General features: G+C 39.0%; 1 protein-coding gene across 2 annotated transcripts; it reads left to right on the plus strand.

Moving 5' to 3' along the window:
• Nucleotides 1-1263: 1263 nt before the first annotated feature.
• On the plus strand, nt 1264-5087 carry zfp36l2 (zinc finger protein 36, C3H type-like 2). Of its 2 annotated transcripts, none has more exons than XM_032553143.1 (2): nt 1264-1617; nt 1700-5087. In XM_032553143.1, exons 1-2 carry the CDS (start codon nt 1528-1530, stop codon nt 2819-2821), a joined length of 1212 nt encoding a protein of 403 aa, XP_032409034.1. In that variant the 5' UTR covers nt 1264-1527; the 3' UTR covers nt 2822-5087. The 2 variants fall into 2 exon arrangements, with proteins under 2 accessions (XP_032409034.1, XP_032409033.1); XM_032553142.1 differs by having other exon boundaries at nt 1265-1617; nt 1697-5087.
• The last annotated feature ends 10713 nt before the right edge of the window (nt 5088-15800 follow it).

A 15800-nucleotide genomic window follows, 5' to 3' on the forward strand; every position in this document is an offset into this window, starting at 1 on the left:
TGAGGAAACAAAAGGCTAACTCCGGTTTGTGCTTGATGACGTCACAAGAGGCATAGGAGCAAAACAAGCTACTTTTCTACTGAAAATGGCTGACTTCCAGGCTCCTTACACATTCTTTTCCTGACTCGCACTTTATTTTTCACTGTTTACTGTCGATTTTGAAACTCGAAGTAATAGATATATCAATCTAGAGAAAAGCTAAATAACACTTTTTAAAAATATTTTTTCTCTATGGAATCAAATTCCAAACTTTTCAAGATGACATGGAAATCTGGTACTCTATAAGCTTTTGTGATGTCACCAGAGGTGTGAAGCTTATTTTTTGGAAAGAGTCGATTGTGTCTTGATTAAATTGGGAATTACTGTAAAACTGAAAATTAAACTGACTATGCTGTTGTGTTTTGTAGGTGGAAAACTATATCTATAGCGAGTTTGACTATTTTTAGGAATATTCTGGGTGATAGCTTTAAAATAAACAAATGTTACTAACAGACTTGTCCTTTCCTCTAGTAAATCATCTGAAGTGAATAGAGTGCTATTGTGCACTCTAGCTAAAGCTAAACAATTCAGCATATTTTACTAAAATAAAAGTAAAAATTACCAATCCAAGTACTCAGTAACTGATTAAATGATCAATCATTTAACATTTAAAAATTACATAATCAGATGGACGAAAATATAAAGTTAAGTGGAAATTTTGGTATTTTGACAACCAGAATGACAATAATTCATATAAGTAGCAAAAAATAACATCAGGCAAAATAAAAATATTTACAAATCACTTCCTTTCAATAAAAAAAACCCATATGAATCTAAGAAAAATTGCAGGTGTGTGCCTGTGTCTGGTGAATTTTTGGTTAAAACATGTTTGTTTTTCATTCCGTGGGCAGAAAATACTGAAATTTAACTCAAGTACAAGTAAAAAAAAGTACAACAGAGTAAAAAATACTCATAAAAGCACATAAAAAAAAAGTTGCTCAAGGAAATGTAATTGAGTAGTAAATATACCCGACTTATTAAATCACAAATTAAAAGTCGGAGCCCCGGTCCCCTCTGTGCCCCCCTTGGTGTCGTCTTTGATTAACCAAATTCTCTCAGCAAGTTTTTAACCCACTTCCAGAGGTTTTCAGGGGTGTGTGGGGTGGAAGGAGGGAGTGTGGGCCAGGGTTGGATTTCAAGGCGGTGACGAGCAGCCAGCCAACCGGAGAGGGGAAGAAGTTTGCCCGAACTCGGCCCGCCCCTCCCCGGCCACAGCGTTGCATTTATACGCTGTTTGCTCCACAGTGAAGCACTCTGGTTCTAGAGAGGAGGAGACAACTGCCACAACTTCACAGCTCCACAATACTAACCTCTTCTATTTTTTATTATTTCCTCCGGACTTCAAATTAAATTATAACAGTAATAATAAAATAAAGCGTTTTGGGCAACTTTTAAAAACTTTTCCACAACCAAAACTTTCCAACTAAGCTCCAGTCGTGGCACAAACAACAACACCTCGTCGCAGTGAAGGATCCCGCTCGGTCCTCCATGAAAGACGGAGTGCGGCAGCAGATTTGGGGAAGAGACATGTCAGCGACGGTCCTGTCCACTTTCTACGACATGGACATGCTTTACAAGGTAATAACGACTTTCAAAGCGTTTTTATGCAACTTGTTGCACAGGTTGCGCAGAAATACTTATAATTTCTTGTCCCCAGCAGGAGAAAAGCATGAACATGAACGCCCTCCACATCAACAGCATGCTGGATAAGAAGGCGGTGGGCGCTCCGGTCGCCAGCTCCTTCACGCCGGGATTTTTCCGGAGAAACTCCACCAGCAACTTGGAGGCAATGAGCAACGGCAACAAGTACTCGCTGGGCTCGTACAGCAGCTGCATGAAGGAGAACTCCCCGGTTGGCGGCGGCGGCGCCACGGCCCTCATGAACAAGGAGAACAAGTTCCGCGACCGCGCCTACAGCGAGACCGGAGACCGGGGCGTGCTGCAGCAGAAGCCCGCCTCGCAGATCAACTCCACCCGATACAAAACCGAGCTGTGCCGGCCCTTCGAGGAGAACGGGTCGTGCAAATACGGGGAGAAGTGTCAGTTCGCCCACGGCTACCACGAGCTGCGGAGCCTGACGCGCCACCCGAAGTACAAAACGGAGCCGTGTCGCACCTTCCACACCATCGGCTTCTGCCCCTACGGTCCCCGGTGTCACTTCATCCACAACGCGGACGAGCGGCGGCCCGCCCCGCCGGCCAACGCCAACGTGCAGGCGGCGGAGCCCCGCGGCTACAGCCCGCAGCAGCAGCCGCAGCAGCTCCGACCAAAGCTCCACCACAGCCTCAGCTTCTCCGGCTTCTCCACCCACCACGGACTCGAATCGCCGCTGCTCGACAGCCCCACATCCCGGACCCCGCCGCCCCCGACCTCCGCTTCGTCTTGCACCTCCGCCTCCAGCTTCTACGACGACGTGCTGTCGCCCAGCTCCATGCCGTGCATCAACAGCGCCTTCTCCTTCCCCGGGCAGGACCTGAAAGCCTTGCTGGCCCCGCTGGCGGTGCACTCCCCGGCCGGCTACGCCAACAACCACTCCGGCGGCGTTGGCGGCAGCTTCTACGGGAACGCGCCGAGCAGCGTGAGCCTCCAGGCGCTGCGCCGCCTCAGCGAGTCGCCGGTGTTCGAGCCCCCGCCCAGCCCGCCGGACTCGCTCTCAGACCGGGAGAGCTACGCGAGCGGGTCCCTCAGCTCTTCCGGGAGCCTGAGCGGCTCCGAGTCCCCGATTCTTGACGCTGGAAGGCGTCTGCCAATCTTCAGCAGGCTGTCGATTTCAGATGACTAAGTTAATTTTTTATTTTTTATTTTTGGATTATGGTTGGTTTCAGGAGTCTGGAGGTGCTGGAGACTGAGACTTTCCTTTAAGCAGAGGATATCAAAAGTTTGGCTGCTCGTCACCTCCTTTGACGTGCCTTTAAGCAAGACTTATTCTGATTTATGTTTTTCCCACCAGATGCAGGGGTGCAAACCCTGCCCAAACCTCCCTGGAGGGGGGACAAGAGACCAGTTTCCACTAGAAATGCACCGATTAGGCCGATACAGATACCGATTTTTTTGTTTTGTTTTTCGTTGTGGTCTGATCTACCGATACTGTTTTTGTTTTTCTCCCTACTGAGAAGTAAAAACTTTATGCGGGTTCCTTGATGATAGAAATTTTCGAAGGATGTATCCCAAACCTTTCTAATGAGACGCTTGTTGATGTTTTTCCTGTATGAAATGAAAGCGTTGGGTGTTATTAGGGGGTAAAAAAAATTAAAAAAATAGATTTTTTTCCCAGTATTTAGCCTTTCTGATCACAAGGAAAAATCAGCTGGTTCCGGTCTGTGTTGCGTCTCATCGGTGCATCTCTAGTCCCACGAGGATCAGTTAAGCTTCAGTTTCAAGTATCCTTGACCAGGCATTAGTGTAATAGTGTTTTGTTCTTGTATGTATTATAGCTGTATTAAAACTTAGATAGCAAACAGAAGGCATTCCATCAGTGCCTTGCCCATGGGGCTCCTGGCAGCCCTCCCTCTCTCCTCTCTCTCTTATCGCTCTATCAGGCAAGCCACACTTTTCCTGGGATTAGATGAGTGTAACATGACTTGACAAGAAAAAAAAAAAAGACTTTAAGCGGTTTCAGATTTCCTCCCATCCTGCCAAGAATATGCCTTAACTTAAAGTAACACTTTTCTCCTCTTTCTTTTTTTTTTTTTTGCTTCAACTTCCATTCCAGATCTGCCTTCTTCTAGCGCCACCCAGTGGTTGGTTTGGTTAGTCAGCAGTAATTTGTTGCTTGGTTAAAAAGTACTCTTGAGTTGGGCTTGTTTGGGGAAATCACTGCTGATGGTTGAATATATATCTATATTTTTTTAGCTTTTTTTTTTTTTGAGTGATTTGCATAGCGGTGCATAACTTGCTATGGACTATTTAACTTATTTATTATCTTGTGAAAAAAAAGTATAGGCTACATTGGTAATTTGTGTCCATACTGTATTTATCAAGTATGATGAAGCAATAGATCTATATTCTTTTATGTTTAAATTATGATCGCCATTATTAATCTGCATAAAGTGGAGTGTATGTTCTTTTCACAGTAATATATATATTGTTTTTCTCCTTTTTTTTTTCGTTTTGTAACTTCACTTGGTTATTTTTATTGAGTAAAAAAAAAAAATCTTAATTTAAGAGAACGTATGTGATATTTATTTCATTAATTTTGTTTCCTTGTTTACGTTTATTAAAACAAAGTTTGTGTGATTGCTGTTTTTGCTCCTGAGGCTCAGTGCTGTCGAAGGTCTTTTATTTTATTTTTCTCCCCCAGACTTTAGATGTTCTGTAGAATGTATACACAGAGGTTGTACAGACCGTCCAAACCTTTTTTCTTCTTCTTCTTTTTGTTGATCTAGTTTAGACGTCAGTGACAAAGAACCCAAGTCAATAAATTAACCAAAAAGTATTTGTTTTTTAAATTTTTCTCTCCTGTTTTTGCACGAGGTCACACTGTGATTCCAGCCGCGTGCTAAAGAATGTAGCAATCCCTTTTTGCCCCAGTATTATTATTGTGTAGTGCCTATGGGGTTCACCATCTTTCTACATGCCTTAAAAATAACCAAATAAAGTATTTTTCCTACATGGCATATTTTTTTTATATACACGTTGAGCTGAATGTAGTGTTGGATTCTGCAACTTTTCAGGTTGTCACCACTCAGCCTTTCTGACAGAAGCAACCGTAACTTTTCTCCGAGTCCCGATTCCTCTTTCTTTTTATGAAAATATATATTGAAAATCTAGTCTTGAGAGTTTGCTGCAGAGGGAAGTGGACGAACACATTTTGGTTTGTACATAGTAGGTACAGGGGGATGCGCACTATGTACTTTTGACTACTTTATTAGAAGAAAAGCTTTTTGAATGTAACAAAAACGGACAAAAAGACAACGAGAGTTGTGATGTTTCTTTTTGGGGAGTCAGTTCACTACAAATTGAGTGTGAGACTGTTAACTTTGTACTGTACATTTGTTTTTTTGTTTGTTTTTTGTAGTTCTCCCAATAAAAATCATTTTGGAAAAGTTGGCTTGTGATTTTTTGTGTTTAGACCCTCAACTAAAAACAACACCCTATTTAAAAGACACTTAATGTTTTATTGTGATATTTTGCAGTACTATTGTCATAACTAAAGTTATGTCTGTGTGTCACAGCAATTATAGTCCCACAAACACAAATGCTGCACTTGGAAAACATTCCCCTTTGTAATGCGCTTCTTGATTTGTATCACTAACTATATTTTTACATTTATTGGTATTTATTGATGTTTTCACTGAACAAACAATCTTGACAAGAACAATTTTGTGGGGTTTTAAACATCATTAGTTGAAATTTATTGCAACAATAAATCAAAATTCTTAAAAAGTAAATGTATCACATAAATGCCAAACCTTTTATTCGTCAGGATATGAAAATCTGATATTTAGCTTTTGAGATCAGTTAAATCTTAATGTGCTCAAAATGTAGTGATAAAACTACCCATCAAACTGTTAAAATATGAATAAATATGTTTCTGCATTTGATAAGTCCTTTGTAAAGTTAAATAACATTTAACTTTTATTCACATTGATGTAATTTGGTAGAATACAGATGGAAACTGCTTTGATTTGATTGATAAAATATTTACAAACACAACTGTTTTCTTGAAGGCTTTATTTATGTGTCTCTTTAGAGCACAGGTGTCAAACTCCAGTCCTGTAGGGCCGCAGCCCTGCAACCTTTAGATGTGCCTCTGCTACGCCACACCTGAATAGAATAATTAGGTCATTGAGGCTCTGGAGAACTGATCTACACAAGGAGGAGGTAATTAAGCCATTTCATTCCAGTGTTTTGTACCTGTGGCACATCTAAAAACTGCAGGACAGCGGCCTTTGAAGCCTGGAGTTTGACACCCCTGCTTTAGAGGGCCGTATAAAATGCTATGGCGGGCTGAATTTGGCCTGCGGGCCTTGAGTTTGACACCCCAGTCTAAAGCAGGCATCTTTAAATCCAGTCTTCATGGATAAATAGAGGCATTCCTGAATCAAAACATCAAATATTTAGGGTGTTTTTGTAATGAATGCATGTCTTACAATCTTATATAAAACTCGTATGATGTGCTGTTTTAATATTGTTCAATGTAAACAATCCTCATGTTTGAAGAAGTTATAGTACATCTTTTTGGGAGCTGATGTGTACTGTAATTCACATGAGTAAAATCCTTATTTTTTATTTATTTGTTTTTTGTTTTTTTGGATAGGGCATCAAGCCCAGGGGCCTTTATCCTTCTTTTTCCGGCCCTGCTAACAGTCATATTTGATAAATAAGAATATCTTCCCTAATGAGTCTCGTTTGTCAGATTAAAATAACTTTTTGAAAATAACAAGTATTGAACATACTTTTAAAAACAGTTTTTTTTTTGGTCTGATGTAATATTCTAATTTTAAAAGTCATGTTTTCATCACTTGTAAGTGGAAAATCATCATAATTAACAGAAGTAAAGGTGTTCAAACATCCATCTGTGTGTAATTAGGCTAAATAATGTTATATAATGTCTCAGTTTGTGATAGAGTTCCTGAAATAAATGGGCTTTTCAGTATTAGTTAAGTCAGGAATGCAAAAGTTTAGACTTCAAGATCTACTATATTGAAACTTTTAGATGTGTCCTTTGTCCAACACACCTGAATCAGATCAGTGACTCGTTACTGAGCCTCTGCAGAGCTGAATGACTTTCAGATATTTGATTCAGAGATGAACAAAAGTCGATCTCTAAGACGGGTTTTAGATACCTTTGATGGTTTTGGGTGGCATGTAAAAGAATCATCTATTTGCCCTCCAGTATTCTGCGCTTCTGCAAAATTTCCTGTATGTAAATTATAGTAATATGTCTATAACTCTCAGTTTTACCTTTCTGTTCCACTTCATCAGTCTTGTGCAACGCGGGAGACCGCTGCTTGGTTTATTTATGTAAAGCTCTAACATCCCACTGCAACCTTTGAAGCTGAGCTTTGAATTTATGACTGCATATCTGCTGTAGATCTGGGTCACCAACCAAGATTCTGTCACCACTGCACAAGCCCAGATCATCCCCCCTCCACTACCATGCTTCAGGCTGCTTTCACACCTGATAGTCCTGTAAATTCGGTTTGATTGGGGACCAGAATTGCTACATTTGTCACATTCTCAGCTCCTGTGGTTCGCATTCACACTGCACTATCAAATGATACAAACTAATTGGAAAACCTGCTCCACTCCTCGCCTGTGGTGGCGCTGCAACAAGAATTACTAAAAGAATCGGCACAAAACCTCTGAAAAAGACACTGAACACAACTTCCTTCTTCACAAAATGTAAACAAAAATGGAATCGTATCAGAATTTGGCGGTTGAAGGATTTCTCCATTGATATACATAACTGGTTTGGACGTCGTCTATCAGCCGCCAACGCGAGCGACGCTCCTGCAGGCGCCATTACTGTGAGTCACTGAGTCACGTACACAAAACCGTGCTGACCCAATGCGGGATGAGCAGGAATCCGTCACAAAATGGTAGCAGCGCCCTCATTTCTTAACCGATTTCTATCAAATATGGCTTCAATTAAAGCTGGGAAAATTGCCGATGTTTTGAAATGAAAAATATGTATTCTCCCTTGATATAAATCTACAAACAGTTTGGATTATGTCAAGATGCAACAGCGGACTAAGCAAATTTCTCTTTTATATTGTTTATTCTTCATCGTGTTTGTTGATTGTTATGAATATCGCCACATCCTACAAACAAACGAGGCAATCAGTCCAGTTTTTGTCATTTATTGAAAGTAAAAAAATGACAGCGGCTGCAGTGTGCCACAGCAAAGAGGAAATAAACTGATAAACAGATGTAAAACAACTTTAAACCACTTATGTTCTGCTTTTCCTCTCTCTGTGTCGGCTTTATCTTTTTACACTCGTCACTTTTTCCAGGATGTATTGATTGTTTTTGTGTTTTTCTTGCAATCAAAGTCAGATTTTGTGGATCTAATTTAGTAATACCTGTAAGAAATTTTTGTGATATGTGCGCTAATGTATGATGTTAAATGTGACTTTTTATTATTCACTCTATCACAGACTATGACAGCAGTCACTTAAACCCAATGTTTATGACCAATTTTGAGAAAAATGTACTGTAAAATCAGAAAAAAGTGGGGATTCGTTAGTTTGTGAAAAACTGGAGGGACTTGTTGATGTGTTTTGGATTGTAGAGGCCAACATAAAAAGCTACAGCGGGCCAAAAATATTTTGGCCTGAACTGGATCCCATTAGGAAAGCAGAGGACTTGACTCTGAACTTAAAGCGTTAACACGTTATTTTGTGGTACTATCGTGATAAAAAAACTCTTTTTTGTGTTTTTTTTAATTTTTACTTATTATGGCTTTGCCTGCACAATACAAACACAAATAATGCTCTTGAAAAATATTCCCATTTGTATTATGCTCCTTTAGGACTCCAGTCACATAAAGAAGTGTGATTTGTATCACTAACATGCACACAGTGACTTTATTTAATCATATTTGAAAGTTTATTGATATTTATTGATAATCTCAGTGAACAGACAGTGGAGAATACAGACAGCTTTAGGTGTTTTTTAAACATCATTAACTGGATTTGATTGTGAAAACAATAAATCAAAATCTTATCATGGTAAGAAATTTATCTAGATAAACGGTAAACAATACAATAAATGTTTGATTTCCATTGAATGAGGCCAAACATTGGCCACGCCCTTTCCGCTGAGTCATGCTCTGACCTGATTATATTTGAGTCCCACCGTTCCCTCCTGGGAACGTTAACAAGTGTATCAAATATTTTCCACTGGTGAATAATCTTTCCTTCTGTTTAGATTTCTAAACCTGTAGCGTAGAAATGGACTCACAGGCCTCCTGAGACTGGTTCAGGACCAGTTGCTTCTTTGCTGATGTTGTTGTGTTAATATAAACTTGTTGATCTTGGCTGTTACTTTCCCACTTAAATTCAGACCAAACAGCAGAGATGGGTAGTAACTAGTTACATTTACTTGAGTAACTTTTTGGAAAAAGTGTTGTTTTTTTTTTTTACTACATTTTTTACTTGAGTAATTTTATTGTGAAGTATCGCTACTAGTAAGGAAATCTAGAAATTTGAGTAAAATTTCTATATTTTCTTTCCACTGTGAGAAATTTCATTGAATGAAGAACAAACCTTTAAAAAAACTTCACCAGACACAGACACACAGTTTTTGTAAAAGCTTCAAAAGTTTAATGTTAAAAATAATAATAAAATAAAATAATAATAAAAACGGTTTTGTTTACTATGTAATTATTTTATTTTCATCTCTAAACTCCCCCCAAAAATCCAAAAAAGTTAATATATCAGTCCGTCTGATATAATTGTTAAAAATATTAAATTATTGTTTTTTCACAATAAGGTTTTTTTTGTTTATTTTTACTTCGAAGCCCAACCGGTTACCTAGCAACCCAAGCTGAGTTCTGCTCGTCACCTAGCAACCCAACCTGAGTTCCAGCTCCTTTGCTCAACTGATTTTAAGGCTGTATGTTTTATTGTTGACCAACCAGAAACCACTTGTTTCATTCATTTTAGTTGTGCAGGAGGCGTGACTTCTGCTTTTCAAAGATGTATGATTGTATACTTGGGCATCTATTTGCAGCCATTTTCATGAGTGTAGACGTTGAGTTGGGGGCGTGGCTAGCAGCATCTTATTTGGATTTAAAGTGACAAGACGCCCTAAAACAGCTCATAGACAGAACTGAAATGAGATAGTGAGACTAAAATCTCATTATCTAAGAATGATCTTGTGCAGAAATGTAATGAACATGTTTGTGTACCAATATCCACCTGTTAAGGAAGTATAATTGGTCTTCTTTAAGAAATGAAGACATTTGTGTGTCGTTTGTCCTGAACGTGTGAATACCAGATTTAATGGGGTGTACTAACATTTCATTATGACTGAAGGTCAGCTTTGGTTTGTGGAGTAAAATAGGCCAGCAGCTGTAAAAAAAAAAAAAAGCCAAGGCACGGTGACTGAGAACTGATAATCAACACGTAGCTGTTTGTTCAGACAACTACAATTAGATTTATACGACCCTAGATGATGTTTGACCCGCTGTGAACCGGGTCAGGGATGAAGGCATCGACTCATAACTGATTAACTCCGCTGCTGTAAATGTGCTTCAGCTATCAGTCACCTGAGCTGCTTCTCATTCGCTCACGTCTAGACCGGCTGAAAGGCCTGGCCTACATTTCCCTCCATGTTGTTGTTGTTGCCCTGCCTGGATTTCCAGGAGCCTTTGAAAGAAGAGACGTATTTTATTTTTTCCCCCCACTTCTTTCTACTTCTATTGGGCCATTCTTGCCTAGTTATCGTCGGTAGCAAAGGCATTAAGAAAATAAAAGCCCCGGAGTCATGCGGTGCCTAGAGTTCACGCCAAGATAAGGCGGCCTGATAACGGCCTTGGCAAATATTTACTGTGTCCTCAGGATTTCATAATGAAGTGTTTATCAGAGCAGAGCCGCAGGGCCGCACAATGAGCCGGGTCTCTGCCAAGAAGGATACCTGTGACTCACACTGTGTGTGTGTGTGTGCGTGTGTGGGGGTGTGTGTGTGTGTGTGTGTTAACACGACATCCTTAAAATCCATATTTAATGTCTGAGATTGTTGATGTTGAAAAAAATGAACATTTTCTTCAGTGCTTGGATGAACTTCAGTACATGTTTTATGTAGCTATGATTTGTTGATTTAATCAACTTTTACTCCAATATGTTTCCGTAATGTGTTCACTGCAAAAACACAAAATTTTACCAAGTAGTGCAAATATCTTAGTACACTGGAAATACGACAAAACTAACTTCCAGACTAACTTTTCAGTAAGATATAGGAGCTTGTTTCAAGTAAATAATTCCTTGATATTGGTTAAAAAAAATTCTAGTTCCACTGGCAGATTATTTCACTTATAACATGGGAAATGGTCTTGTTATAAGTAAATATATCTGTCATTGGAACTACCACCTTTTAATCAGTATCAAGGAATTATTTACTTAAAACAAGATCCTAAATCTAGCGGAAAAGTTACTTGTAAGTTAGTTTTGTCGTATTACAAATGTAATAAGACATTTGCACTAGAAACTAGTTTCATGTGCAACAATCTGCCAGTGGAACATGTTCGTTTTCCTCAATACTAAGAAATTATTGACTTAAAACAAGCTAGTTAGCCAAAATGTTAATGTTTTTTCTCTTTTGTTAATGTGACTCCTTGGTCTTTTTCTTTTGGTTTAGATTCTAGTACAGATAGCTTAGCACACTTGAAATGAGACAAAACTAACTTACAAGTAACTTTTTAGAAAGATATAGGAGCTTTTTTTAAGTCAACAATTCCTTGTTATTGATGAAAAAGTGCAAGAGAAATAATCTGAAAGGGGAACAATTACTTTTTACTGAAAATTAAGTAAATATTTACTTAAAACAAGATCCTAAATCTAGCTGAAAAGTTACTTGTAAGTTAGTTTTGTCTTATTTTATGTTTACTAAGATATTTGCACTAGAAATGTTATAAACGTTATGTTATATCTTACAGTTTTTATTTAACACAAATCAAAACTAATATGTTATTTCAACTGCAGTATACACATTAAAGTAAAAGCTTTCTACATTAGACACACCGAACAAAGAAATAGATAATAGATCATTTCCATACATTTCAACTCCAATTTGTACTATTGATAAAAAAATGTAATTTACGAGAATAAAGCCGGAGCATTCAGATTTTAAATGAAACTGAGCTCTTGAATCTGGGCCAGCGGTGTCAAACCCATTTTCGTTTTGGGTCAAATCAAAACGAAAGGGCTTTTAAAGGGCCGGTTGTGCCAGAACATATTGATAAAACCTGTTCACAAACTGATAAAACATCAATGAATTCTTAAAATTAATTAATATTATTGAACATAATAATATTACTACCTTATTAGTATTATTTTTTCAGCACCTCCAGCATTTTGTGATTCTTTTTGGAATTTTTATTGCAATAAAAATCAAATGTTTGTGGTACTAATTTGGAAATATCTGTACTTATTTACGACGGTAAATGCGACTTATTATTGTCTCTGTATAAGATCATGGACTATAATCTGACATCAATTTAAGATGAAGCAGCTGTTTAATACAAGTAAGAAAGTTTTTGACAATTTTTCAGAAAAATCTGCAATAAACGCCAAATTTTATATCAGAAATTTGTTGATTTTGTATGAATTTCCCAGATAATTGTAAAGAAACTGGAGGGACTGGCAGTAAACAGATAAAAGCTGCAATGATTTAATTGATAACATATTTAAGTACACTTAGTGTTTAGTCTAGAATGTAGAGGGCCACATAAAAAGCTAAAGTGGACCGGATTTGGCCCACAGGCCTTGAGTTTGACAGGTGATCTAGACCAATCCATTAAGTACTTTTCCTTTCAGCACTTTTAAGTATTTTAAACCATTTTTACTGTTACTGAAGTAAAACTGTTGGTGTGGTACATTTTGATGTGTTAATTAGTGCAGTGTTTCTCCACCAGTGGTTTTCTGTGGAGCATAGGAAAACCATGCTCCACAGAAATGGAAGTGTGTGTCCATAGCGACACACACACACACACTTCTGTGGAGTGTGTGTGTGTCGCAGCGTTGCGACTGGTTAATGGTGCCTGGCGCTGCTACAATGAAAGGAAACCCTCTGAGTTGTGATTAGGCCAGGAAGCGTCGTGCTTCCTGGCCACCACCCATTTCCACCTCTTCTTCGCTGTTTTTCCTCCTCCGTCAGCTTCCCCTCTCCTCTGTAGTCTCTAGAAGTTGCTATTTGTGTTCCACTGCTGCTCTGGGAAGTCCAGCGCTCGTCCTGGTATTGTTTTGGCATGAACAGCCCAGACCTGGGGGTCAAGTGCTGATGGCATAAAGTGGCTAAGACTTTGTTCATATTTGGTATCTTTAAAAAAAAAAAAGTTTTTACACTCCTTGAGCTTTTTCACATTTTGTCACGTTGCTAAACTTGAATCCATGATGAGTTAGATATTTTTATTTCTAATAACTGCACAAGATTTTCTGCTATTGATCCTTTGCAACTCCGTGGAGGCTCCATGATGGAACAGAGCGACTGGAATTGTTTTCCAAAGTTGTTTTTGCCAATTTACAGAAGTTGGAAACAGCTAGCTTAGAAACCGACCCATTCCTCCTCCCCCACTGATGTGTTGATCAAATTATTGACTTTTCCTGAATTCACACCACATGATTTATGTCACTATGTCATAAACAGCGTCTCCCTTTACACTGGAGCAGCCTTAAAAACGTACAAAAGACAAGATGCTAACCAGTTCTTTCCATACATGCTAGGCTACATGACATCGCTGACATTGTCTCCATGGTTACCAACGGTTAGACGGGTACCTTTAATGCAATCTAATCATACTTACTTATAAAGTATATGAAGGTTAATCTAATTACCTTGTTAAAAGTGTTCGCTGCAAATCCGTGATCACACCGAGGGCTGACGGTCATTAGCAGCTGCAGGTCGTTTTGATTGATTGCTGTTATCTGCCATATCTTTCCTCATTAAAAGTTACAGTAAAGTGACAAGTTTGGTTTCTATCTTTGTCTCTTTGTGCAGCCAACCGCGCAGCACCCCGTGATATTAGGTTACAGATGTTTATGTTATTATTTATATTTATTGTTGTTGATATTGTTTTTTATATATTGTTTTAGCTGCAAAAATGTCAGTCTGTAGAATGTTCATAGAAATATAAAGCAAACAACCTGCAGCTGTGAATACGGTGAAAGGTAGGACTGTATTTTTGTTTATACCGCTAAACTATTTCAAAAACTACATACTATTTTCCTTTTAAATCCAAATCATGCACTACTCTATAGTGTTAATTAAACACTACAGTGATTGATCTACTATATAAAATCCCAATGAAAACGATAAAACTGGTATTTGCAGTGTGATCGAAAATGTTCAGCGCTGTGTATGTGAGCCATATGGGTGGAAGATGGCCAAAACGAGAATAACAGCCTCTCTTCCTGCCAAATTAGTTCCTGACAAGGTCCTAAACCTCCATTTGATCAGCTTTTCCCTGCAGCTGTAGAGCCGGTTGATTCACTTATAAAAGTTAAATATTGAAGAGAAAACTTCCTCTCTTTAATGAGCTCTAACCACTTGCAATAACCAAAGTGAAAGTTTAATTTCTCCGTCTAGCAGGGGAGAGTCCCTGAAAGTCCTGAAGCTTTGAGTCACCCAGCAGTTGTAAATCAACCCTTGAAAGTCCCTTCTTTGCGTACCTGTGTGTGCTAACTTTACATGACCCCATTCTGGCAAAGAAACAATGTGGACATGTGTCTTTTTCTGTATGCAGAGAGCCTGAAACCTGCTCACGACTGGAGCTACTGGCTCAGCTGTACTTGCTACATGCCGTCAGTCTGGGAAAACAGCGCAGTTACAGTTTGTTTAGTTGTGTCGTTGGGTAATAAGAAGCCGGATCTGAGACCTTTTTGAGCCAAAGAAACGCTGCCAAAGGAGATGAGACTGGCAACTAGCAACTGGTGTTGCTAATGTTAGCTCAACTAGCTTGACACAAAGAAACATTGGGGTGATTTTATCACCAGTTAATGATATATCAGCACATTATTTGTCACGAGGAAACGTGACTATTGGAGACGAGGGTTTCCCCCTGGGCCGCCACTATTCACTTAAGTTTCAAACCAAAGCAGCACAGTCAGCTAGCTTACTTTTATGTATATGTAGCCTTTTAGCAGCTTTGCCGTTATTGTTTTACGTCATTCCACCTGGAGATGCAATGATTGCAGTGAATATTACATTTGCTCTGTTTTAAGGTTAAATGTAAGGCCAGTTAGCTTCTGGTGAGTGATTGTGGTTGCATTCATCCTGGGTTAGAGACCACAGCCGCTCACAAATAGATAAAATCCACCCATACTTGAAACGCTTGACTGCGTCTTTTAATAGTTCACACACCAATTATACCTGAAAGGGGAATTACTATGTTTTTGTACTTCCATTTCGGTTTCTACTGCTTTTAAAAAAAACTCCAAGCACTTGGAAAAAAAACCCACCTACCCATTTACTGTTTTCCAAATGTAAAGTCTCAAAGTCTGTTACCTAACAACCCTAGTCAAGCTCAGTCTGTTACCCAACAACCCAAACTGAGCTCCAGCACATCTGGTCAGCTGGTTTTACCCCTTTATGTACTGTACAATAGCTGCTGGAAAAGATGAATGTTTTGTCGTTGGCTTACCACCCAGAAACCATTGCTGCATTCGTTTTGGTTATGCAGGAGGCTCCACTTCTGCTTTTCAAAGATGTACAGTTGTATATTTGCACATCTGTTTGCAGCCATTTGCAAAGAGACATTTCTAATCTGAGATTATCCTTTCAACAGCTGAGTTATCCAGATGTGTCACCACTTTTCCAAGGCCTGAAATAAGACCCACACAAATGAAAGGAAACTATTTGGGATGTTCAGGAACACCTGATGAGGGTGAACCTTCACTTTTTCCCAATGACCACTAGAGGCACTCCCTACTAGCGTAAACCCTTTCCTGTTTCAAGGTCCACTGAAATTTGCAGCCATGCACAAGATCCCAAAAACATCAGAACTGATTTTGTTATGGATGAAGAAGGCTAACATTAAGGCTCTGGAATAGCTTTCCTAAAGCCTCAACCTGAAACCAGTTAGAGACTGGTCTACTTTG

The sequence above is a fragment of the Xiphophorus hellerii genome, chromosome 22, assembly GCF_003331165.1.
Source record: "Xiphophorus hellerii strain 12219 chromosome 22, Xiphophorus_hellerii-4.1, whole genome shotgun sequence".
NCBI lineage: Eukaryota > Metazoa > Chordata > Actinopteri > Cyprinodontiformes > Poeciliidae > Xiphophorus > Xiphophorus hellerii.

What these genes read in the sequence shown, in the direction of transcription:
- zfp36l2 (XM_032553142.1), top strand. Translation starts at nt 1,528, where the DNA reads ATGAAAGACGGAGTGCGGCAGCAGATTTGGGGAAGAGACATGTCAGCG. An exon ending in ACATGGACATGCTTTACAAG is followed by an intron (nt 1,618 to 1,696) that starts GTAATAACGACT and finishes TCTTGTCCCCAG; the next exon opens with CAGGAGAAAAGCATGAACAT.